The 27,532-nt window shown below is 41.6% G+C and overlaps 1 protein-coding gene across 1 annotated transcript in view; it reads left to right on the plus strand.

The window, feature by feature from the left end:
* Positions 1 to 26,911, plus strand: part of vtg3 (vitellogenin 3, phosvitinless) — a 36,447-nt gene extending 9,536 nt beyond the window's left edge. Inside the window, exons 25-28 of the mRNA XM_029706298.1 lie at positions 8,946 to 9,091; positions 20,393 to 20,531; positions 26,314 to 26,422; positions 26,652 to 26,911. Coding sequence (XP_029562158.1) covers positions 8,946 to 9,091; positions 20,393 to 20,531; positions 26,314 to 26,367 — 339 coding nt within the window. The 3' untranslated portion in view covers positions 26,368 to 26,422; positions 26,652 to 26,911. The remainder of the gene's footprint in view (positions 1 to 8,945; positions 9,092 to 20,392; positions 20,532 to 26,313; positions 26,423 to 26,651) is intronic.
* The last annotated feature ends 621 nt before the right edge of the window (positions 26,912 to 27,532 follow it).

Below are 27,532 nucleotides of genomic sequence, written 5' to 3' on the forward strand. Positions count from 1 at the left end.
CCAGTTGAGAACAAGTTCTCATTTATAAATGCAACCTGGCCAAGATAAAGCAAAGCAGTGCAACAACAACAACAACACAGAGTTACATATAAACAAATGTACAGTCAATAACACAATAGAAAAATATATGTACAGTGTGTGCACATGTAGAAGAGTAGGAAGTTAAGGTAATAAATAGGCCATAGAGGTGAAATAATTACAATTTAGCATTAAAACTGTAGAGATAGATGTGCAGATGATGATGTGCAAGTAGAGATACTGGGGTGCAAAAGAGCAAGAAGAAACATAACAATATGTGGATGAGGTAGTTGGGTGTGCTATTTACAGATTGGCTGTGTACAGGTACAGTGATCGGTAAGCTGCTCTGACAGCTGATGCTTAAAGTTAGAGAGGGGGATATAAGACTCCAGCTTCAGTAATTTTTGCAATTCGTTCCAGTCATCGGCAGCAGAGAATTGGAAGGAAAGGCAGCCAAAGGAAGTGTGATGACCAGTGAGAGTGAGTGAGTGAGATGATGGTGAGAGACTTGTTTCTGGAAAGGTGGATTTTTAAAAGTAGAAGCTTGTTTTACCTGAATATCACCCCAAAACTTATCAGCCAGCCCTACTCTGTTGTTTATTATTTTGTTGTCATGGGGGACTGATTGGGCTCATTGATTCGAGTTGAAAAAGAAATGCTGCACTCATGGAATTGCATGCTTGAAGCGAACATTTTGGCATTTGCTGTATGAATGATGAGAAACTCCATATTGCAAATGTACGGTCCCTTACTAGACATCTGCGAATGTTTCTAAAATTCGCCGACGGTGGCGGGCCGTGCACCGGGGGCCGGATCTTCCGGGAAGTCATCGAACGAAGTCTCTCGGACATTCGGTTTCCACTTTATAAAATATTCAAATTTTTGTCATTTTTCCACTGTCCCAGAAAATACCACCAGAGGGCAAATGTATTCATATTGCAAATGTACAAAACATCACCAATCACGACGTGGCCTTACCTCCTAAATGGAAAAGACTTTGAAGACAAAACTTGGTGAGCATAGGTTTGGCATAATGGGCAGTTGGCCCCGAACAAGATGGAGTCGAGGCCTCAATGCTTTTTGAGTTAAGACCATTTTTCTGGGATTAAAGGTAAGAAATGAAAATAGAGTGCTAATTTGACCACTTCACGTCAAAGTACATGATCCTACAGTGTCAGGAAAAAATAACAAGACATGTATCTATCGTAATTTAAGAGAAATCGTACAATATACAATTGGTGATGTTCAAAAAAATGATTTTATTTCTCAAAAGAGTTACAGATCCAGTTGCAGCGTGTTCAGATGAATCCGTTAAGGTGGGATTCGGAGCTCTGCGAGATTTCTGGGATTTTCTGGGATTTATTGAAATAACACACACCCATTCAACCCTCTGTAAATAAGTCAGTTCTTAACATAAATACTTAAAACTCAATATTCTATAAGAGCCTAACCCAAGGAGGATATGTGTTTACTTTCAGCTTCCTGTGTCAACCAGAAGTGCCTTAAAATGGTGTCATAGGGGCTGTTTTGAAGGGTTAAAAAGGTCAGATCATTTCAAAACTTCATATGTGTGATTAGGCAACCATCATGAACTGCAAATCAGTCATTTCTCCAAACAGATGTCAAAGAAAAGCTCTCTCACACACACACACACACACACACACACACACACACACACACACACACACACACACACGCACACACACACAGCAAGGATGGAGTGACACAGTGCGGTGCTTAAAGACACAGAGCCTGCATTGGCATTACCATTATCTCTAGGCTGTGCCGAGTTCAACGAGATGCACCTCTTGACCGTAGCTCGCTCGGTCTGAGCGCAGCGACTGTTAAAAAAAGTAGGCCCAAAATGAAGCCTGGACCTAAATTTCAAGTGCTTTTGGGTGACAGCGAGAGATCCGTTAGGGTTAGAAGCACAATTCGACCTCAGGAGCGTTCCTGAGGTCTTCCCGATCTGTGCAAGCCTAACCTTGACCATGTGGCATTAACACTTATTAGTGAAAAGAAGGTGTTTACATCAAACAGTTTGCAATGACTTCTCTTCCCATAGGAATACATTGCCTGCTCCCCTAAATTCAACCTGAAGCCTATGTTGGTTATGAATGCCTTATGAACCTGTCTTCGATGACAATCCATCAGGCCACTATAAGGACTACCTGTGTCGATTCTAAGCTTCCTGGAGCAACCGGAAGTTGTTAAAAACACCCTAAAGATGTTTTGATATAACCAACCTGCAGATTGTGAAAATCACTGCATTCAACCCTGTGTAAATCAGTCAGTTCTTAACCTCTTACATCTAGACGTTCTGCTAGCGGAACACCTGCTCCAATATCCAATGATGGGCGTGGCGCGAAATACAAACTCCTCGAAAATCCGAAAACTTCAATTTTTCAAACATATGACTATTTTACACCATTTTAAAGACAAGACTCTCCTTTACCTAACCACACTGTCCAATTTCAAAAGGGCTTTACAACGAAAGCAAAACATTAGATTATGTCAGGAGAGTACCCAGCCAGAAATAATCAGACACCCATTTTTCAAGCTAGCATATAATGTCACAAAAACCAAAACCACAGCTAAATGCAGCACTAACCTTTGATGATCTTCATCAGATGACACTCCTAGGACATTATGTTATACAATACATGCATGTTTTGTTCAATCAAGTTCATATTTATATCAAAAACCAGCTTTTTACATTAGCATGTGACATTCAGAACTAGCATACCCACCGCAAACTTCCGGTGAATTTACTAAATTACTCACGATAAACGTTCACAAAAAACATAACAATTATTTTAAGAATTATAGATACAGAACTCCTTTATGCAATCGCTATGTCCAATTTTAAAATAGCTTTCCGGCAAAAGCACATTTTGCAATATTCTGAGTAGATAGCTCGCAATCACGGGCTAGTTATTTTGAACCCCACCAAGTTTGGCCCTCACCAAACTCAGATTTACTATAATAAAAATTGGATTACCTTTGCTGTTCTTCGTCAGAATGCACTCCCAGAACTTCTACTTCAATAACAAATGTTGGTTTGGTTCCAAATAATCCATAGTTATGTTCAAATATCCTCTGTTTTGTTTGTGCGTTCAAGACACTATCCGAAGGGTGACGCGCCCGACGCATTTCGTGACAAAAAATTCTAAATATACAATTACCATACTTCAAAGCATGTCAACCGCTGTTTAAAATCAATTTTTATGCGATTTTTCTCCTAAAAAAGCGATAATATTCCGACCGGGAAACCCTGTTTTCGTTCAAAGAAGAAAATATAAAAACATGGTGTCGGCTCGTGCACGCTTCCCCAGTCTCATTGTTCTCTCATCGACCACTATCCAAATGCGCTACTGTTTTTCAGCCATGGCCTGCAAAGTCATCATTCACCGTTCTGCCGCCTTCTGAGAGCCTATGGGAGCCATAGGAAGTGTCACGTTACAGCAGAGATCCTCAGTTTTCAATAAAGAGGGTATAGAAGGCCAAGAAACGGTCAGAGAGGGCACTTCCTGTTTAGAATCTTCTCAGGTTTTGGCCTGCCATATGAGTTCTGTTATACTCACAGACACCATTCAAACAGTTTTAGAAACTTTAGGGTGTGTTCTATCCAAATCAAACAATTATATGCATATTCTAGTTTCTGGGCAGTAGTAATAACCAGATTAAATCGGGTACGTTTTTTATCCGGCTGTGCAAATACTGCCCCCTACCCTAGAGAGGTTAACACCCCGGCCATCCTACAATCTAAACTTGATGCCCTCAATCTCACACAAATTATCAACGAACCTACCAGGTACAACACCAAATCCGTAAACACAGGCACCCTCATAGATATGATCCTAACCAACCAACCCTCCAAATACACCTCTGCTGTCTTCAACCAAGATCTCAGTGATCACTGCCTCATTGCTTGCGTCCGTAATGGTTCTGCGTGCAAACAACCACCCCTCATCACTGTCAAACGCTCCCTGAAACACTTCAGCAAGCAGGCCTTTCTAATCAACCTGACCGGGGTATCCTGGAAGGATATTGACCTCATTCCATCAGTAGAAGATCCCTGGTTATTCTTTAAAAAATGCCTTCCTCACAATCTTAAATAAGCACGCCCCAATCAAAAAATTTAGAACCAGGAAGAGATACAGCCCGTGGTTCACTCCATACCTGACTGCCCTTGACCAACACAAAAACATCCTGTGGCGTACTTCATTAGCATCAAATAGCCCCCGCGATTTGCAACTTTTCAGGGAAGTCAGGAATCAATATACACAGGCAGTTAGGAAAGCAAAGGTTAGCTTTTTCAAACAGAAATGTGCATCCTGCAGCACAAACTCCAAAAGGTTCTGGGACACTAAAGTCCATGGAGAATAAGAGCACCTCCTCCCAGCTGCCCACTGCACTGAGTCTAGGAAACACTGTCAACACCGATAAATCCACGATAATTGAGTATTTCAATAAGCATTTTTCTACGGCTGGCCATGCTTTCCACCTGGCTACCCCTACCCTGGTCAACTGCTCTGCACCCCCCATAGCAACTTGCCCAAGCCTCCCCAATTTCTCCTTCACCCAAATTCAGATAGCTGATGTTCTGAAAGAGCTGCAAAATCTGGACCCCTACAAATCAGCAGGGCTAGACAATCTGGACCCTCTCTTTCTAAAATTATCAGCCAAAAACATTGCAACCCCTATTACTAGCCTGTTCAACCTCTCTTTCGTATCATCTGAGATCCCCAAAGATAGGAAAGCCGCCGCGGTCATCCCCCTCTTCAAAGTTGGAGACACTCTAGACCCAAACTGCTACCAACCTATATCTATCCTACCCTGCCTTTCTAAGGTCTTCGAAAGCCAAGTTAACAAACAGATCACCGACCATTTAGAATCCCACCATACCTTCTCCGCTATGCAATCTGGCTTCCGAGCTGGTCATGGGTGCACCTCAGCCATGCTCAAGGTCTTAAAACGATATCACAATCACCATCGATAAAAGACAGTATTGTGCAACCGTCTTCATAAACCTGGACAAGGCTTTCGACCACATTCTTAACGGCAGACTCAACAGTCTTGGTTTCTCAAATGACTGCCTCGCCTGGTTCACCAACTACTTCTCAGACAGAGTTCAGTGTGTCAAATCGGAGGGCCTGTTGTCCGAACTCTATTGGGGTGCCACAGGGTTCCATTCTCGGGCTGACTCTTTTCTCTGTATACATCAATGATGTCACTCTTGCTGCTGGTGATTCTCTGATCCACCTCTACGCAGACGATACCATTCTGTTTACTTCTAGCCCTTCTTTGGACACTGTGTTAACTTCTTACGGATCATTGGGATGCTACCGTCCAACCTGGCCAACATCCGGTGAATTTGCAGAGCACGAAATTCAAATGACAAAAATTGTAATATTAAACATTCATGAAAATACAAGTGTTATACATCAGTTAAAAGCTTAACTTCTTGTTAATCCAGCCGCTTTGTCAGATTTCAAAAAGGCTTTACGGCGAAAGCACACCATGCGATTATCTGAGGAGAGCGCCCCACACACAAAAGCATTACATTGATTTTCCAACCAAGCAGAGGCATCATGAAAGTCAGAAATAGCGATAAAATTTGTCACTTAGCTTTGAAGATTTCATCTGATTGCAATCATAAGGGTCCAAGCTACATAACAAATGGTCCTTTTGTTTGATAAAGTATGTTTCATTGGCACACTTTACTCAGTAATCCACTGGTTTCCCTCATTCAAAATGCATACAAATGAATCCCGTAAGTTAACAATAAAGTTCTTCCAAACATATCAAACAACGTTCCTAATCAAACCTCAGGTACCCTAATATATAAATAAACGATGAAACTTTAGACGGAGAATACCAGAGACCATTACTGTAGATAAATAACGAAGTTCACGCCGTCACCGGAACGCGCAACAAACACTACAGCCAAAATGGGAGCCACTTAGAAAAACTACAAATTCTAGCAAATTTTTCAAAAAACAAGCCTAAAACTCTTTCGAAAGTTGTTGACATCTAGTGGAAGTCCTAGGAACTGCAATCTGGGAGGTCTTCCTTTTAAATTCCCATTCCCAGCCAATGTAATCAGTGGTGAGCTGAAAAAAACCCACTCTGGATGGATTGTCCTCGGGTTTCCGCCTGCCATATCAGTTCTGTTATACTCACAAACATTATTTCAACAGTTTTGGAAACGTTAGCGGGTGTTCTATACAATACTACTAATAATATGCATATCCTAGCTTCTGGGCCTGAGTAACAGGCAGTTTACTTTGGGCACCTCATTCATCCAAACTTCCGAATACTGCCCCCTAGCCCGAAGAAGTTAACTAACCTCCTGATGAGCTTCAATGCCATACAACTTTCCTTCCGTGGCCTCCAACTGCTCTTAAATGCAAGTAAAACTAAATACATGCTTTTCAACCGATCGCTACCAGCACCTGCCCGCCCGTCCTGCATCACTACTCTGGACGGTTCTGACTTAGAATATGTGGACATTTACAAATGCCTAGGTGTCTGGTTAGACTGTAAACTCTCCTTCCAGACTCACATTAAGCATCTCCAATCCAAAATTAAATCTAGAATTGGCTTCCTATTTTGCAACAAAGCATCCTTCACTCATGCTGCCAAGCATACCCTCGTAAAACTCACTATCCTACTTATCCTTGACTTCGGCAATGTCATTTACAAAATAGCCTCCAACACTCTACTCAGCAAATTGGATGCAGTCTATCACAGTGCCATCCGTTTTGTCACCAAAGCCCCATATACTAACCAGCACTGCAACCTCTATGCTCTCGTTGGCTGGCCCTCGCTTCATATTCGTCGCCAAACCCACTGGCTCCAGGTCATCTATAAGTCTTTGCTAGGTAAAGCCTCGTCTTATCTCAGCTTACTGGTCACCATAGTAGCACCCATCCGTAGCACGCGATCCAGCAGATATATTTCACTGGTCACCCCCAAAGCCAATTCCTCCTTTGGCCGCCTTTCCTTCCAGTTCTCTGCTGCCAATGACTGGAACGAACTGCAAAAATCATTGAAGCTGGAGACTCATATCTCCCTCACTAACTTAGCACCAGCTGTCAGAGCAGCTCACAGATTACTGCACCTGTACATAGCCAATCTGTAAATAGCCCATCCAACTACCTCGTCCCCATACTGTTATTTTTTGCTCCTTTGCACCTCAGTATCTCTACTTGCACATTCATCTTCTGCACATCCATCACTCCAGTGTTTAATTGCTAAATTGTAATTATTTCAACGCTGTGGCCTATTTATTGCCGTACCTCCCTTATCTTACCTCATTTGCACACACTGTATATAGACTTTTTTTCTATTGTGTTATTGACTGTATGTTTTATACCATGTGTTACTCTTTGTTGTTGTTTTTGTCGCACTGCTTTGCTTTATCTTGGCCAGGTTGCAGTTGTAAATGAGAACTTGTTCTCAACTAGCCTACCTGGTTAAACAAAGGTGAAATAAAAAAATATATATATATATACTTTGTTTGTAAACATTTACAATGTTTACAAACAATGGAGAAAAACAAGCTTATATTTTGGGTTCTTATGGAGTGTGACAGTTGAACTAAGCTCATGAGGCATTTATACGTTTTATTCGTCAAGAATCAATGGATTTAGATATATATTACTGTGTATGTATATACATATATATGTATATATACACATATATATATTGCCCCTTTAAGTCTATCAAAGTGTGCGAATTTGAGCATGTATCCATTAGACCTATGTATTTTCTTTTCTTATCAGCATGAATTAGATTGAGCTATAAAATGCCCACCTTTATTCCAAAGGCTGGGATCCGAACTATGCAGCTGTTGCAAGAGTGCATATTTCACTGGCTGCCCACTGGTTTCAAAAACAGTGATTGTTGTGCAACTTAAACTTCTTGAATTCAACCATTATTTGGTTCAAATGCATATTTCGATTTGTGAACAGCCATCCACAACAACCACAGTCCGTAAGGTGCAAATAGCTAAATGAGAGAGCAGCAGTGTGATTGACATCAATGTGCTATGTAGATATCAATAATAAGTGATATCTGTTTCGCCATAGACTACAACACTGCTGTTATCCTTACTTCCAAGCACTTGTTCAAGTTGAATAATCTTTGTATGCCAGCAGTAGTCACACCATTGGAAGACATAGCTTGGACTGCAGACTACAAAAACCTATTCCTGCTCTTTTCCCGCGATCCATCAAACACATTTGGTGTGTCATCATAGTGGTCTCTGACTTGTGGTCAGACACTCAGGTGGAAAAAACTTACATTTGAGAATTTTTTCAATGCTGATTTGAATGTCATTTAAAAAACAGAGAAGTGCCAAATATTTTTTTGCAAACATCCTTTCTGAATTTAAAAGTAATCCTCAAAGTAATCATCTAGTTTTTCAAAGGTATCTGTAATCTGATTACAATATTTTTGCTGGTAACGTAACGGATTACAGTTAGCATTTTTTGTAGTCCATTACATGTTACGGATTACATGTAATCTGTTACCCCCCAACCCTGAAGGTAATAGGCAGTACACTCTAAGAAAAGAAGGTACTAACTGGAAACCTAAAAAGGTTCTTCGGCTGTCCCCATATGAGAACCCTTTGAAGAACCATTTTTTGGTTCCAGGTAGAACTCTTTTGGGTTTCATGTAGAAGTATTTGCCCAGAAGGTTCTACATGGAACCCAAAACAGTTTAACCTGGAACCAAAAAGGGTTCTATCTGGAACCAAAGAGGGTTCTCATATCAGGAGAGCGGCAGAACCCTTTTCGAACACGTTTTTCTAATAGTGTAGATACAAGGTGGGAAGAGATATCTCTAAATAGGGATTGGAGAAACATGACATGTTATTCAATGTGATGGCTTCATAAGTGTTCTCTTTTGCATGTTAGATGCACCTAAGATGGGGAGCTGAGTGTCAGTCATATGAGATGTCTATGAAAACTGCCACTACACATCTGCCTGGGTCCAAACCCACTCTGAAGGCCAAGATTCACTGGAAGACTGTTTCAGGGTACATGACAGAGGTTGGAAAAAGGTGAGACAAGCACACATACAGTACACTGAAAATTATATTCAGTTTTCCAATCCTACTGCAATCAGAGTAATGTATAGCAAGTCGTGTGACTATTCACATTGTATATAAATGCTATTGGTTCCTTAATAATGAAAAACAACTTCACTTTTATGCTGATGACACTGTGATGTACTGACTCCTCTGTGAACCAGGCTATAGCCGATCTACAGACTGCATGTAATGTCATACAAAAAGCACTTGTTGACCTTAAACAAGTACTGAATTTGGAAAAAAGTTATTTTCTGGAGAGCCCACAACATTGACTGCACTGATTTAACCCTTTGTACCCCAATAGAATTACAGAATGCTGCTGTAGATTACTGAGAATTTTCAAGAATAAGCAAATTTTCTCACAAATTTAAAATAAACAGACAATGCTCAAGAACAAAAAACAAATGGCAATTACAAGTCAACTTAGTTTAATATGACACCACAGTCATGTCAATAGGAATAACACCAATTTTGTCTCCGATTGTGTAAAGACACTCACTATCAAAAAATAATTAACATTCAACATAACATAAAACTCTAGAGTATTTAAATTGTACAACATTTCACCAAATGACTTATTCAAACTGTACCAACTATGATATATTAAACATATGTTATTTATATATACAGTAACAGTCAAAAGTTTGGACACACCTACTCATTCAAGGGTTTTTCTTTATTTGTACTATTTTCTACATTGTAGAATAAAAAGTGTTAAACAAATCAAAATACACTTTATATTTGAGATTCTTCAAATAGAAACACTTTACTTTGATGACAGCTTTTCACATTGGCCTTGGTCTGGAAGGTGACCAAGAACGTGATGGTCACACTGACAAAGCTCTAAAGTTCCTCTGTGGAGATGGGATAACCTTCCAGAAGAACAACCAACTCTGCAGCACTCCACCAATCAGGCCTTTATGGTAGTGTGGCCAGACGAAAGCCACTCCTCTTTAAAAGTCATGACAGGCCGCTTCATTTGCCAAAAAGGCACCTAAAGGACTCTCAGACCATGAGAAACAAGATTCTCTGGTCTGATGAAAACAAGATTGAACTCTTTGGCCTGAATGCCAAGCGGCACATCTGGAGGAAACCTGGCACCATCCCTACGGTGAAGCAAGGTGGTGGCAGCATCATGCTGTATGGATGTTTTTCAGCAACAGGGACTGAGAGACTAGTCAGGATCGAGGCAAAGATGAACGGAGCAAAGTACAGCGTGATCCTTGATGAAAACCTGCTCGAGAGCGTTCATGACCTCAGACTGGACCCTGAAAGGTTCACCTTCCAACAGGACAACGACCCTAAGCACACAGCCAAGACAACACAGGAGTGGCTTTGGGACAAGTCTATCAATGTCCTTGAGTGGCCCAGCCAGAGCCCGGACTTGAACCCAATCAAACATCTCTGGAGAGACCTTAAAATAGCTGTGCAGCAATGCTCCCCATCCAATCTGATAGAACTTAGCCAAGAAGACTGTAATTGCTGCCAAAGGAGCTTCAACAAAGTACTGAGTAAAGGATTGGTCGGAATACTTAGAATGTAAATGTGATATTTCTGTTTTTAATTTTAATACATTTCACACAAAAAATATATTTTTTACTTTGTCATTATGGGGTATTGTGTGTGGCTTGATGAGGAAAAAATAATTTAATCAACTTTAGACTAAAGCTGTAATGTAACAAAATGTGGAAAACATCAAGGGGTATGAATACTTTCAGAATGCACAGTATATGTTATGGACAAAAGTATATTTTACTTAAGTTATCTTCTTTTTTTGTCCAATCCTTCAGCTACCCACAGCCCCTTCCATCTATTCTATTTGCCATATATTTTTCAACTGTGTTGTGATGTTTCACTAAAGATCTGAACCTTTCTATTCTTATAGATTCTATGGATTGTAAGTGAAAGAAAAATGTTTGCTATTTTTGCAATTTTTTGCTATTATATTACTGATTGTGTTGTGACTTTCCTTTCATTAATCTGAAGACTGCTGTTTATCTACAGTATTTGATCCCTGCTGATTTTGTACGTTTGCCCACTGACAAAGAAATGATCAGTCTATAATTTTAATGGTAGGTTTATTTGAACAGTGAGAGACAGAATAACAACAAAAAAATCCAGAAAAACGCATGTCAATAATGTTATAAATTGATTTGCATTTTAAATGAGGGAAATAAGTATTTGACCCCCTCTCAATCAGAAAGATTTCTGGCTCCCAGGTGTCTTTTATACAGGTAATAAACTGAGATTAGGAGCACACTCTTAAAGGGAGTGCTCCTAATCTCAGTTTGTTACCTGTATAAAAGACACATGTCCACAGAAGCAATCAATCAATCAGATTCCAAACTCTCCACCATGGCCAAGACCAAAGAGCTCTCCAAGGATGTCAGGGACAAGATTGTAGACCTACACAAGGCTGGAATTGGCTACAAGACCATCGCTAAGCAGCTTGGTGAGAAGGTGACAACAGTTGGTGCGATTATTCGCAAATGGAAGAAACACAAAAGAACTGTCAATCTCCCTCGGCCTGGGGCTCCATGCAAGATCTCACCTCGTGGAGTTGCAATGATCATGAGAACGGTGAGGAATCAGCCCAGAACTACACAGGAGGATCTTGTCAATGATCTCAAGGCAGCTGGGACCATAGTCACCAAGAAAACAATTGGTAACACACTGCGCCGTGAAGGACTGAAATCCTGCAGCACCCGCAAGGTCCCCCTGCTCAAGAAAGCACATATACATGCCCGTCTGAAGTTTGCCAATGAACATCTGAATGATTCAGAGGACAACTGGGTGAAAGTGTTGTGGTCAGATGAGACCAAAATGGAGCTCTTTGGCATCAACTCAACTCGCCGTGTTTGGAGGAGGAGGAATGCTGCCTTTGACACCATGAACATCATCCCCACCGTCAAACATGGAGGTGGAAACATGATGCTTTGGGAGTGTTTTTCTGCTAAGGGGACAGGACAACTTCACCACATCAAAGGGACAATGGACGGGGCCATGTACCGTCAAATCTTGGGTGAGAATCTCCTTCCCTCAGCCAGGGCATTGAAAATGGGTCGTGGATGGGTATTCCAGCATGACAATGACCCAAAACACACGGCCAAGGCAACAAAGGAGTGGCTCAAGAAGAAGCACATTAAGGTCCTGGAGTGGCCTAGCCTGTCTCCAGACCTTAATCCCAGAGAAAATCTGTGGAGGGAGCTGAAGGTTTGAGTTGCCAAACGTCAGCCTCGAAGCGTTAATGACTTGGAGAAGATCTGCAAAGAGGAGTGGGACAAAATCCCTCCTGAGATGTGTGCAAACCTGGTGGCCAACTACAAGAAACGTCTGACCTCTGTGACTGTCAACATGGGTTTTGCCACCAAGTACTAAGTCATGTTTTGAAGAGGGGTCAAATACTTATTTCCCATATTAATATGCAAATAATTTTATAACATTTTTGACATGCATTTTTCTGGATTTTTTTGTTGTTATTCTGTCTCTCACTGTTCAAATAAACCTACCATTAAAATTATAGACTGATCATTTCTTTGTCAGTGGGCAAACGTACAAAATCAGCAGGGCATCAAATACTTTTTTCTTCACTGTAATCAACCTAAGTATGTTTTATTGTTACCGATTAAATGAATGATGTAACAATTATCTCATTAGGATCTGGGGCACCACGAGAGCGGTTCTTTATAGAGTTATCATCTCACAAATGAAACTCTAAAGGTCGTTACCTATTACATTCATAAACGGTCAACTTATTAATCATAACCTCGTATCATAATTCAGAACAGTCATAACCTCCTTGCATCTGCAAAAACCCGAGCCTTACTTATGATTCAGTACTACACAAATTTGAATAATTATTTCTTTACTAGCTAACTAGTAAATAGACAGAGATACTTCACGTTGTTACATTTAGAAACTACTCTCAATTATAGTACTCCTGTACTTTGCACACAAACCGCCGCACGCTTGGAGTAAGAAATCCTGAATTCATTTACATGAAAGGTCATATCTGTCAGAACCAGGCCACATTGGAAAGGGGGTTGGGCCTTTTCGTGGCATGCTTGTAAGGCTCTGATAGGCCAAAATGGTTCCGACAAGTCTCATACTGTTGTCCGGTATCCAGTGACTTGTCATGTAGTCCTGAACAGAACTACAGAGTTGATTCTCCTTCCGTTCGCTCTGGAAGATGCTTCTTTGAAGATCGGCTAGTCAGCCGTGTCAATGGTTCCCAGTGGGGTGATGAGAATAGCGTAATATGATGATTTGAGCAGTAATGGAATGGTCCCACTTCAATTTCCTTTTCTAGATACTTTACTTTGGACAGCTAATCAGCCGTACCAGTGATTGTCCGAGAGGTGACATTATTGTCTCTACCTCGTGTTGAGATTCAGAGTTCGAACCACTTTAAACATGAGCTGCAGCTCTACATCTCTCTGGTCTGATATGTTAATTTCGTTACCCATCATTTATGCAGTTTGTTCGAGAGGGGCGGTTCTGTCAGGCTGACACGCTCTCTGACCTCACTCAGCGGCGTGACTTGTCACTTGTAGAAAGTTATGTACAACTATTATCTCTTATGGCTCCTAAATTCATGTCCCACTCTTAACAAAAACACTCATCATTTTTCATGTTTCATGCACAACACATGGGATGGACACTTTCCAAGTTATAGTATTTCCTTTCTAACATTTTTTTTACATCACAAAATAACAACCAAAATGTCATTAGTGTTCTTTAGATTGCCTCTGACCATTCCCCACGTTCAATGTTAGAAATAGTTTGTCGGGAAAAGTATGTGAAACAAAGTCACATTCCTCTGGTGAACATTGGAGAGAGATGCTGACTGTTGATTTCCAAAGGGTGTGAGGTGTTAACCCCCACCAGTTCCCTCCTCCCCCCCCTCTGCGGGTGAGAGGGGGTTTGGTTGAAGTTATTTATTGCAAAGTTGATCTGACCTATTTGGATCCTCACACAATAGTCATGACAGTCCCCCTCTGGTGGGTTCAATCTTGGAAGGATTCTGCAAGTTGCAACCCACCAAAAGAATGGCCATGGGATGGCCTGGTTGTGGATCATCTTTCCGGACCGGTCGTCCAGTTGTCCAGACTGGTGGATCTAGGCAGTGACTTAGACGTTAATAATGCACAACACTCACGCAATACATCATTACATTTCTTCCCCAAATGAGCGGCGTCGCGGCACTTGTTTGTGGCAGTATCACTTCCTAAGTGTCAAAGAAAATTAAATTAAGAATAAAACACAAACAAAAAGATATATACAAAACATAGTTACCACACCTTAATCATCTAATTGGACTCTATTCTATACTGCTCAAAAAAATAAAGGTAATACTTAAACAACACATCCTAGATCTGAATGAATGTAATAATCTTATTAAATACTTTTTTCTTTACATTGTTGAATGTGCTGACAACAAAATCACACAAAAATAATCAATGGAAATCCAATTTATCAACCCATGGAGGTCTGGATTTGGAGTCACACTCAAAATTAGTGTGTGGAAAACCACACTACAGGCTGATCCAACTTTGATGTAATGTCCTTAAAACAAGTCAAAATGATGCTCAGTAGTGTGTGTGGCCTCCATGTGCCTGTATGACCTCCCTACAACGCCTGGGCATGCTCCTGATGAGGTGGCGGATGGTCTCCTGAGGGATCTCCTCCCAGACCTGGACTAAAGCATCCGCCAACTCCTGGACAGTCTGTGGTGCAACGTGGCGTTGGTGGATGGAGCGAGACATGATGTCCCAGATGTGCTGAATTGGGTATGTGGGATGAAATCGTCCCACCTACTCAACAGCCAGTGGAATCCCGTGGCGCGTTATTCAAATACCTTAGAAATACTATTACTTCAATTTCTCAAACATATGACTATTTTACACCATTTTAAAGACAAGACTCTCGTTAATCTAACCACACTGTCCGATTTCAAAAAGGCTTTACAACGAAAGCAAAACATTAGATTATGTCAGCAGAGTACTCAGCCAGAAATAATCAGACACCCATTTTTCAAGCTAGCATATAATGTCACAAAAAACAAAACCACAGCTAAATGCAGCACTAACCTTTGATGTTCTTCATCAGATGACACTCCTAGGACATTATGTTATACAATACATGCATGTTTTGTTCAATCAAGTTCATATTTATATCAAAAAACAGCTTTTTACATTAGCATGTGACTAGCATGTGACCAGCATTCCCACCGAACACTTCCGGTGAATTTACTAAATTACTCACGATAAACGTTCACAAAAAACAAATTATTTTAAGAATTATAGGTACAGAACTCCTTTATGCAATCGCGGTGTCAGATTTTAAAATAGCTTTTCGGTGAAAGCACACTTTGCAATATTCTGAGTAGATAGCCCGGCCATCACAGGCTAGCTATTTTGACACCCACCAAGTTTGGCACTCACCAAACTCAGATTTACTATAAGAAAAATTGGATTACCTTTGCTGTTCTTCGTCAGAATGCACTCCCAGGACTTCTACTTAAACAACAAATGTTGGTTTGGTTCCAAATAATCCATAGTTATATCCAAATAGCGGCGTTTTGTTCGTGCGTTCAAGACACTATCCGAAGGGTAAAGAAGGGTGACGCGCCCGGCACGTTTCGTGACAAAAAAAATCAAAATATTCCATGACCGTACTTCGAAGCATGTCAAACGCTGTTTAAAATCAATTTGTATGCGATTTTTCTCGTAAAAAAGCGATAATATTCCGACCGGGAGTCGTTGTTTTCGTTCAAAGACAGAGAAAGTAAAATGGACTCCTCATGTGCACACGCCCGTCTCATTGTTCTCAGATTGACCACTTACCAAATGCCCTACTGTTTTTCAGCCAGAGACTGGAGAGTCATCATTCAACGTTCTGGCGCCTTCTGAGAGCCTATGGGAGCCTTAGAAAATGTCACGTTACAGCAGAGATCCTTTGTTTTGGATAGAGATGACAAAGAAGGTCAAGAAATGGTCAGAGAGGGCGCTTCCTGTTTGGAATCTTCTCAGGTTTTGGCCTGCCATATGAGTTCTGTTATACACAGACACCATTCAAACAGTTTTAGAAACCTTATTGTGTTTTCTATCCAAATCAAACAATTATTTACATATTCTAGTTACTGGGCAGGAGTTTAACCAGATTAAATCGGGTACGTTTTTTATCCGGCAGTGAAAATACTGCCCCCTATCCCCAACAGGTTAACTCTTTAACTAAATATTCAGAAGTCTTATGGCTTGGGGGTAGAAGCTGTTCAGGGTCTTGTTGGTTTCAGACTTGGTGCATCTGTACCACTTGCCGTGAGGTGGCAGAGGGAACAGTCTATGACTTGGGTGGCCGGAGTATTTGAACATTTTAGGGCCTTCCTATGACACAGGCTGGTATAGAGGTTCTGGATGGCAGGGCCTCAATGATGTACTGGCTATACGCACTTCCCTCTGTAGTGTCTTGCGGTCAGATACCGAACAGTTGCCATACCAAGCAGTGATTCAGACAGTCAATATGCTCCTAATGGTGCAGCTGTAGAAGCTTTTGAGGATCTGAGGGCCCATGTCAAATCTTTTCAGAATCCTGAGGGGGAGGAGGGGTTGTTGTACCCTCTTCATGGCTGTTTTGGTGTGTGTTGACCATGAAAGATCTTTAGTGATTTGGACACAGAGGGACTTGACCTCTCAATCTGCTTCACTACAGCCCCGTCAATATGAATTGGAGAATGCTTGGCCCTCCGTTTCCTGTTGTCCACAATCAGCTTCTTTGTCTTGCTGAAGTTGAGGGAGAGGTTGTTGTTCTGGCACCACACTGCCAAGTCTCTGGCCTCCTCCCTAGAGGCTGTCTTATCGTTGCTAGTGATTAGGCCTACCACCGTTGCGTCATCATCAAACTTAATGATGGTGTTGGAGTCTAAATGGTGCTGGCATGTATAGTGGCCGTTTTATGGGCTCCGTTTTGTGATGATCTTAAAAAAATGTTTAATAATGTTTCGCCCATCATTCTCTATGACCAAAAATTGCTTTTGGACATCAAAACAGTGATCACTAACCTCAATTTGGATGTAGAATTCTACTTCAATGACAGGACATACTGCTCACCTGGGACCAGGCCATTATCCCCGACACTCGGAAGAGGAAAATATGGTAATTTAAGGCCGATGTGGGGGCAGCCTGATAAAACTACGGAGGTGTTCTATTGGCAAATGTACACTTACTGGAGAACGAACTAGACAAGCTCCTTACCAGACTATCCTATCAACGGGACCTGAAGAACTGTAATATCCTATGTGTCAGTCGTGGCTGATCAAGGACAGCAGTTGCGCAATCTCTAATATTAACAAACAAATCACTGACCACTTCGAATCCCACCGTACCTTCTCCACTGTGCAATCCGGTTTCCGAGCTTGTCATTAGTGCACCTCAAGGTACTAAACAATATCATAACCGCCATCGATAAAAGACAGTACTGTGCAGCCATCTGCATCGACCTGGTCAAGGCTTTCAACTCTGTCAATCACTGTATTCTTATCGGCAGACTCAATAGCCTTGGTTTCTCAAATGACTGCTTCGCCTGGTTCACCAATCTACTTCGCAGACAGAGTTCAGTGTGTCAAAACGGGCCTGTTGTCCGGACCTCTGGCAGTCTCTATGGGGGTGCCACAGGGTTCAATTCCCGGGCCGACTCTTTTCTCTGTATACATTAACGATGTCGCTCTTGCTGCGGGTGATTCCCTGATCCACCTCTATGCAGACGACACCATTCTGTATACATCTGGCCCTTCTTTGGACACTATGTTAACCTCCAAACGAGCTTCAATGCCATACAACACTCCTTCTGTGGCCTCCAACTGCTCTTAAACTCTAGCAAAACCAAATGCATGCTTTTCAACCGTTCGCTGCCTGCACCCGCCCACCCGACTAGCATCACTACTCTGGACAGTTCTGACCTAGAATACGTGGACAACTACAAATACCTAGGTGTCTGGCTAGACTGTAAACTCTCCTTTCAGACGCATATCAAACATGGCCTCAAGCTGAACCTCCCAGGATAGGATTAAGTAATCCTTCTAAACCCCCCCCCCCACCCTCCCCCCCAAAAAGATATAGATGCACTATTGTAAAGTGGTTGTTCCACTGGATATCATAAGGTGAATGCACCAATTTGTAAGTCGCTCTGGATAAGAGCGTCTGCTAAATGACGTAAATGTAAATGTAATCTTCAATCCAAAATCAAATCTAGAATCGGCATTTTATTTCGCAACAAAGCCTCCTTCACTCTCGCTGCCAAACTTACCCTAGTAAAACTGACTATCCTACCTATCCTCGACTTCGGCGATGTCATCTACAAAATAGCTTCCAATACTCTACTCAACAAATTGGATGCAGTCTATCACAGTGCCATCCATTTTCTTACCAAAGCGCCTTATACCACCCACCACTGCGACCTTTATGCTCTAGTCAGCTGGCCCTCACTACATGTTTGTCGCCAGACCCACTGGCTCCAGGTCATCTATAAGTCTATGCTAGGTAAAGCTCCGCCTTATCTCAGCTCACTGGTCACGATAACGACACCCACCCGTAGCACACGCTCCAGCAGGTATATCTCACTGGTCATCCCCAAAGTCAAAACCTATTTTGGCTGCCTTTCCTTCCAGTTCTCTGCTGCCAGTGACTGGAACGAATTGCAAAAATTGCTGAAGCTGGAGACTTACATTTCCATCACTAACTTTAAACATCAGCGATCTGAGCAGCTAACCGATCGCTGCAGCTGTACATAGTCCATCTGTGAATTGCCCACTCAATCTACTTACCTCATCCCCATATTGCTTTTATTTACTTTGCTGCTCTTTTGCACACCAGTATCACTACTTACACACCATCATCTGCTCATCTATCACTCCATCGTTAATCTGCTAAATTGTAATTACTTTGCTACTATGGCTCTGTGTTGTGGTTTCTGTCGCACTGCTTTGCTTTATCTTGGCCAGGTCGCAGTTGTAAATGAGAACTTGTTCTCAACTAGCTTACCTGGTTAAATAAAGGTGAAATAAAAAATTAAAAACGTGCTGACCAGCTGGCAAGTGTCTTCAGTCATTTTCAACTTCTCCCTGACCCAGTCTGCAATATCTGCATGTTTCAAACAGACCACCATAGTCCCTATGCCCAGGAACACCAAGGTAACCTGTCTAAATGAATATCGCCCCATGCCATTCACATCTGTTGCCCTGAAATGCTCTGTCATGGCTCACATCAACACATCATCCCAGACACCCTGGACCCACTCCAAATCGCATACCGCCCCAACAAATCCACAGATGATGCAATTTCTATTGCACTTCATACTGCCCTTTCCCACTTAGACAAAAGGAACACCTACGTGAGAATGCTCTTCATTGACTACAGATCAGCGTCCAACACCATTGTGTCCTCCAACCTCAACACTAAGCTAAGGTCCCTGGGACTGAACACCTCCCTCTGTAACTGGATCCTGGATTTCCTGACAGGCCGCTCCCAGGTGGTGAGGCTAGGCAACAAAACATCAGCCACACTGACCCTCAACACGGGGGCTCAGTCCCCTCCCATGTTCTGGGATTAGGGCCTGGTCCGGGGGGAGCAGTATGTCCAGCTTCTCTGACTTGTTAAAGTAGAAATCTTCATCTAAATCGAGGTTAGTGATCGCTGTTCTGATGTCCAGAACCTCTTTTCGGTCATAGGAAACGATGGCGGATACATTATATACAAAAGTTAGTTGGTCAAGAAACATCTGCTATGCAATGCTGCGCCATTCTCCGGGTCAGAAAGGGAGCTGGCCATTATTGGCAATGCGTAGATCTGAACATGGCATCCTGTTAATTTATTAAACTCTTATGCAAAAACTCCCGTGTTACCTTATATCATTGCTAATTTACAGAAGTACGAGATAGCCATTGCTGTGAGCGGGTATGGGAACTCTTCAAATTCCTTCTGTTACTACAGATTTAGATTGTTTTTACACACCACACATGGAACAGATTTTAAATACCCTACACTTTGATGCATTAGTGCCTTTTTGGGCAGTTCAGAGTAATGTGCATGTTTTTTTGTTTTGTATTTTTGTGTTTGCTGTGCTCCCACCTTGATTGATGTATCGTGTCACTAACTACTTGCTGCTTTTGTAATGCAGGTCTCCCTTGTAAAATATACATTGGTCTCAATGGGATTTCCCCCTGCTTAAACAAAAGTCAAATAACTAAAATAACTACATCATCTCTTTCTCCTTTAGTATTGAGAAGTACATTCCAGGCATGGCATTCCTTTTGGGGTTTTACCAGAAACATGACACAAATTCCAAACATGAAGTTTCTGCATCAGTTGTTGCAGCAACAGCAGGCAGCATTGCTATGAAGATCAAGCTCCCTGATGTGGGTAACACACTAAGCTATTAATACATTGGTTATAAATCTGTTTTTTATCCATAGTAATCATTTCTAAGACTCACTTTATAAAACGTAATGTTTTTCTATAAGCCATTTTAAGTTTATAAATTCTTTATGAATTGTTATAAATGTTAACCATTTAAATGTAATTGTAATTGTTATTCATTGTAATAAGGGCTGCACAATTAATACAACTGTTGCATGCTCAATATCCATATAGGAAGAGGCTGCGATATTTTGAAACGCCCCTTCTGTAACAATTATTTTTTCTTTTGATTTATTGCTCGTCTTTTGGCCGCTTCCCAATCCCAATCCCACACACCAAACCCCACACAGTCACTCAAGCAGATAGTTCCTCGTGCTCAAGATTCACTCTGCATGCATGGACCAAACAACAGCATACAGCATACAACCCTCCTCTCTTCTCCAGACCATTTCCGGAGACCTTCTCCCCTACCTCACCTCGCTCATCAACTCATCCTTGACCGCTGGCTACGTCCCTTCCGTCTTCAAGAGAGCGAGAGTTGCACCCCTTCTGAAAAAACCTACACTCGATCCCTCCCATGTCAACAACTACAGACCAGTATCCCTTCTTTCTTTTCTCTCCAAAACTCTTGAACGTGCCGTCCTTGGCCAGCTCTCCTGCTATCTCTCTCAGAATGACCTTCTTGATCCTAATCAGTCAGGTTTCAAGACTGGGCATTCAACTGAGACTGCTCTTCTCTGTGTCACGGAGGCTCTCCGCACTGCTAAAGCTAACTCTCTCTCCTCTGCTCTCATCCTTCTAGACCTATCTGCTGCCTTTGATACTGTGAACCATCAGATCCTCCTCTCCACCCTCTCCGAGCTGGGCATCTCCGGCGCGGCCCACGCTTGGATTGCGTCCTACCTGACAGGTCGCTCCTACCAGGTGGCGTGGCGAGAATCTGTCTCCGCACCACGCGCTCTCACCACTGGTGTCCCCCAGGGCTCAGTTCTAGGCCCTCTCCTATTCTCGCTATATACCAAGTCACTTGGCTCTGTCATATCCTCACATGGTCTCTCCTATCATTGCTATGCAGACGACACACAATTAATCTTCTCCTTTCCCCCTTCTGATAACCAGGCGGGGAATCGCATCTCTGCATGTCTGGCAGACATATCAGTGTGGATGACGGATCACCACCTCAAGCTGAACCTCGGCAAGATGGAGCTGCTCTTCCTCCCGGGGAAGGACTGCCCGTTCCATGATCTCGCCATCACGGTTGACAACTCCCTTGTGTCCTCCTCCCAGAGTGCTAAGAACCTTGGCGTGATCCTGGACAACACCCTGTCGTTCTCCACTAACATCAAGGCGGTGACCCGATCCTGTAGGTTGATGCTCTACAACATTCGCAGAGTACGACCCTGCCTCACACAGGAAGCGACGCAGGTCCTAATCCAGGCACTTGTCATCTCCCGTCTGGATTACTGCAACTCGCTGTTGGCTGGGCTCCCTGCCTGTGCCATTAAACCCCTACAACTCATCCAGAACGCCGCAGCCCGTCTGGTGTTCAACCTTCCCAAGTTCTCTCACGTCACCCCGCTCCTCCGCTCTCTCCACTGGCTTCCAGTTGAAGCTCGCATCCGCTACAAGACCATGGTGCTTGCCTACAGAGCTGTGAGGGGAACGGCACCTCCATACCTTCAGGCTCTGATCAGGCCCTACACCCAAACAAGGGCACTGCGTTCATCCACCTCTGGCCTGCTGGCCCCCCTACCTCTGAGGAAGCATGGTTCCCGCTCAGCCCAGTCCAAACTGTTCGCTGCTCTGGCACTCCAATGGTGGAACAAGCTCCCTCACGACGCCAGGACAGCGGAGTCAATCACCACCTTCCGGAGACACCTGAAACCCCACCTCTTTAAGGAATACCTGGGATAGGATAAAGTAATCCTTCTAACCCCCCCCCCTTAAAGATTTAGATGCACTATTGTAAAGTGGTTGTTCCACTGGATATCATAAGGTGAATGCACCAATTTGTAAGTCGCTCTGGATAAGAGCGTCTGCTAAATGACTTAAATGTAAATGTAAATGAAATACAGTCAACAGATTTTTCCAAACAAGCTTACCACTTTGCTTCTTAATATAAAATCCACGTTTTGTATATTTTTACAGTGGCTTGCGAAAGTATTCACCCCCTTGGCATTTTTTGTTGCCTTACAACCTACAATTAAAATGGATTTTGGGGGGATTGTATCATTTGATATACACAACATGCCTACCACTTTGAAGATGCTAAATATTTTTTATTGTGAAACAAACAAGAAATAAGATTTTTAAAAAAGAAAACTTGAGCATGCATAACTATTCACCACCCCCCCAAGTCAATTCTTTGTAGACCCACCCTTTGCAGCAATTACAACTGCAAGTCTCTTGGGTTATGTCTCTATCAGCTTGGCACATCTAGCCACTGGGATTTCTGCCCATTCTTCTAGGCAAAACTGCTCCAGCTCCTTCAAGTTGGATGGGTTGCACTGGTGTACAGCAATCTTTAAGTCATACCACAGATTCTCAATTGGATTGAGGTCTGGGTTTTGACTAGGCCATTCCAAGACATTTAAAACTTCTTAAGGCTTGGGGGCAGTATTTCGACGTCTGGATGAGAAGCGTGCCCAAAGTAAACTGCCTGTTACTCAGGCCCAGAAGCTAGGATATGCATATAATTGGATTAGATTTGGATAGAAAACACTCTAAAGTTTCCAAAACTGTTAAAATAATGTCTGTGAGTATAACAGAACTGATATGGCAGGCGAAAACCTGAGGAAAATCCATCCAGGAAGTGGGATTTCTTTGATGTGGGTATTTTCAATTGAATGCCTATAGAGTATCTAATGGGTTAGGACCCAGATTGCAGTTCCTATGGCTTCCACTAGATGTCAACAGTCTTTAGACATTGTTTCAGGCTTGTTTTCTAAAAAATGAAGTGGAATGAGACCTTTCTGTCAGTGGACTGAGGAAGAATGCAGAGCTGGCCCTTCGTTGTTTTTCCTTTCTATTGAATACGCTATTGTCCGGTTGAAATATAATCGATTATTTAGACAATTGACAACCTGAGGATTAATTATAAACATCGTTTGACATGTTTCTATGAACTTTACCGGTACTATTAGGATGTATTCGTCTGCATGTTTTGACCGCCTTTGAGCCAGTGGATTACTGAACAAAACGCACCAACAAAACAGAGGTTTTGGGATATAAAGAGGGACTTTAATGAACAAAACAAACATTTATTGTGTAGCTGGGACTTTTGGAACTGCAACCATATGACGATCTTCAAAGGTAAGTGATGCATTTTATGGCTATTTCTGACTTTTGTGATTCCTTTACTTGGTTGTAAAATGTTTGTATGCTTTTGTAATCGGGGCATTGTCCTCAGATAATCGCATGGTATGCTTTCGCCGTAAAGCCTTTTTGAAATCTGACAAAGCGGCTGGATTAACAAGAAGTTAATCTTGAAGCCGATGTATTACACTTGTATTTTTTATGAATGTTTATTATGACCATTTCTGTATTTTAAATTTGGCGCTCTGCAATTTCACCGGATTTTGTCGAGGTGGGTCGCTAGCAGAATGCCTGCGCTAGAAAGGTTAAATGTTTACCCTTAAACCACTTGAGTGTTGCTTTAGCAGTATGCTTAGGGTCATTGTATTGCTGGAAGGTGAGCCTACCTCGCAGTTTCAAATTTCTTGAAGACTGAAACAGGGTTCCCTCAAGAATTTCCCTGAATTTAGCGCCATCCATCATTCCTTCAATTCTGACCAGTTTCCCTGTCCCTGCCGATGAAAAACATCCCCACAGCATGGGGTTTTCTTGGGGTGATGAGAGATGTTAGGTTTGCTCCAGACATAGCATTTTCTTTGATGGAGAAAAAGCTAAATTTGAGTCTCATCTGACCAGAGTACCTTCTTTTATATGTTTTTGGAGTCTCCCACATGCCTTTAGGCGAACACCAAACGTGTTTGCTTATTTTTTTCTTTAAAGGTCGAGACCGAGTCTGCGTCTCTCACATGGATAGGCAGACCATTCCATAAAAATTGAGTTCTACAGGAAAAGCCCTGCCTCCAGCTGTTTGTTTAGAAATTCTAGGGACAGTAAGGAGGCCTGCGTCTTGTGACTGTAGCGAACATGTAGGTATGTACGGCAGGACCAAATCGGAAAGATAGGTAGGAGCAAGCTCATGTAATGCTTTGTAGGTTAGCAGTAAAACCTTGAAATCAGCCCTAGCCTGAAGTTTGTGCTTTATCCGGGTAGCTGGAAAGTAGAGCATTGCAGTAGTCTAACCTAGAATTGACTAAACCTTGGATACATTTTTCAGCATCATTTTTGGACAGAAAGATTCACATTTTTGCAACGTTACTTAGATGGAAAAAAGCTGTCCTTGAAACAGTCTTGATATGTTAGTCAAAAGAGAGATTAGGGTCCAGAGTAATGACAAGGTTCTTCACAGTTAAATTTGAGACAACTGTACAACCATCAAGATGAATTGTCAGATTCAACAGAAGATCTCTTTGTTTCTTGGGACCTAGAACTAGCATCTCTGTTTTGTCTGAGTTTAAAAGTAGAACATTTGCCGCCATCCACTTCCTTCTGTCTGAAACACAGGCTTCCAGGGAGGGCAATTTTGGGGCTTCACTATGATCATTCTAATGATCATCCATTTATATGATTCCAAAAGTTTACCGAAGTGTTTTGATCTACACTGAACAAAAATATAAACGCAACATGTAAAATAAAACATCCATCAATTTTCTATGTGCACAAAAAGCATATTTCTCTCAAATTTGTTTACATCCCTGTAAGTGAGCATTTCTCCTTTGCCAAGATAATCAATCCACCTGACAAGTGTGGCATGTCAAGAAGCTAATTAAACAGCATGATCATTACACAGATTAACCTTTTGCTGGGTACAAATAAAGGCCACTCTAAAATGTGAAGTTTTATATCTGTGGCAACAAAAAGTTTGGTCACAGATACCATAAAAAATTGTCCTCACAATGGGCCTCAGGATCACATCACGTTTTTTTGGTGGATTCAAATTGCTATCGATAAAATCCAATTGTGTTTGTTGTCTGTAGCTTATGGAGCGTGCAATTGGCATGCTGACTGCAGGAATGTCCCCAGAGCTGTTGCTAGAGAATTGAATGTTAATTTCTCTACCATTAACCGCCTCCATTGTTGTTTTAGAGAATTTGGCAGTACATCCAACCGGCCTCACAACTGCAGATAATGTGTATGGCATCGTGTGGGTGAGCCGTTTGCTGATGTCTGCCAAATTTTCATTGTGAACAGAGTGCCTCATGGTGGCGGTGCCATTATGGTATGGGCAGGCATAAACTACAGACAATGAACACAATTACATTTTGTCAATAGCAATTTGAATGCACAAAAATACCGTGACGAGATCCAGAGGCCCATTGTGAGGCCCATGTTTTTAAGGTATCTGTATTAGGGCCTAATGAATCTATTTCAATTGACTGATTTCCTCATTTGACCTGTAACTCAGTAAAATGTTTGGAATTGTTGCATGTTGCGTTAATATTTTGTTCAGTATATAATCCCAAGTAAAATTGCAATATTTGGTCCAAAAAATTGCAATTCGATTTGTTGCCAATATTGTGCTGCCCTAATTGTAATACAAAATACATGCTTACTATTTTTTTTTTTATGCTTGCTCATGAACCTTTATATAAAAGTGTTTCTAGCTGTTTTTGGTGCTATTCTAAGAGTATGTTTTTGTCATTACATCAGTTGACAGTATATCATCAGGAGATCGCTATTCCAATCCAAGTGACACGATTTTGAGGATGGTCAACAGTCCATGGGAACTCAACATTGGAGATGCATAGAGAGCTATAAGGTAAATTACAATAATTGTTTTTGGTTTGAAAAAATGTGTACTGAGCTCAATTATAAATGTACAGGCGACATTTATATATTTGATTGGATTGTTTCTTAACGCCCCATTATTCCCCCGTCTTACTTCATAGGTGTGGTGCTCAAACATCAGGGGCCTTTGTTTTTAGCATAAAGGTTATGAATCATGTTGATTGTTTTACTAGTCTTACCATTGCCATTGTGTTCTGCAGAAGGACAACGAAAGGAACAGACATCCATGACCATGCAGTGAATCTTTTCATCAGCAATGAGGCAAATGGCATACATTCCCATTTCTAAAAAGTGAAGATCTGTTGAAGGCATCCTACATACCGACCATACGTCTTATTTGTACAATAAGATGTGTTAAACTTTCATTTGGATATCATATCTGAAATCAATATTTTCAAAAGTTTACCTTCTTTCACTTGACAGTTTGCCTATTGATGTGAAATAAAGGTAAACTGAATCATTCAAATTCTTTGAACATTCATTATTGAAAGAATGTAAGTTTCACGAATATGTAAACATTCCCAAAATTATATTATTCACAGATATTGTGAATTTGAATAAAAATGAGACCCCAAAATATAACTTGAATATTTTATTCTATCTTAATCCTTGTCCTTCAGGGAACTTTAGTGCTATGGTTAATTTTTGCTTCATTTTGTTTCATTATTTAAGCTCAAAAATTGCATTTAGGGACATTTTTGATATACAGCAATTGTCAAAGGTTTGGACACCACCTAGTCGTTCAAGAGTTTTTCTTTATTTCTACTATTTTCTACATAGTAGAATAGTAGTGAAGAAATGACACATATGGAATCATGTAGGTACCCAGTGAAGTGTTAAACAAATCTAAATATATTTTAGATTTTAGATTCTTGAAAAGTAGCCACCCTTTGCCTTGATGACAGCTTTGCACACTCTTGGCATTCTCTCAACTAGCTTCACCTGGAGTGCTTTTCCAAAAGTCTTGAAGGAGTTCCCACATATGCTGAACACTTGTTGGCTGCTTTTCCTTCACTCTGCAGTCCAACTCATCCCAAACCATCTCAAGCGCAAACCAGATGGGATAGTGTATTGCCGCAGA

This window comes from Salmo trutta, chromosome 22 (assembly GCF_901001165.1).
Source record: "Salmo trutta chromosome 22, fSalTru1.1, whole genome shotgun sequence".
Classification (NCBI taxonomy): domain Eukaryota; kingdom Metazoa; phylum Chordata; class Actinopteri; order Salmoniformes; family Salmonidae; genus Salmo; species Salmo trutta.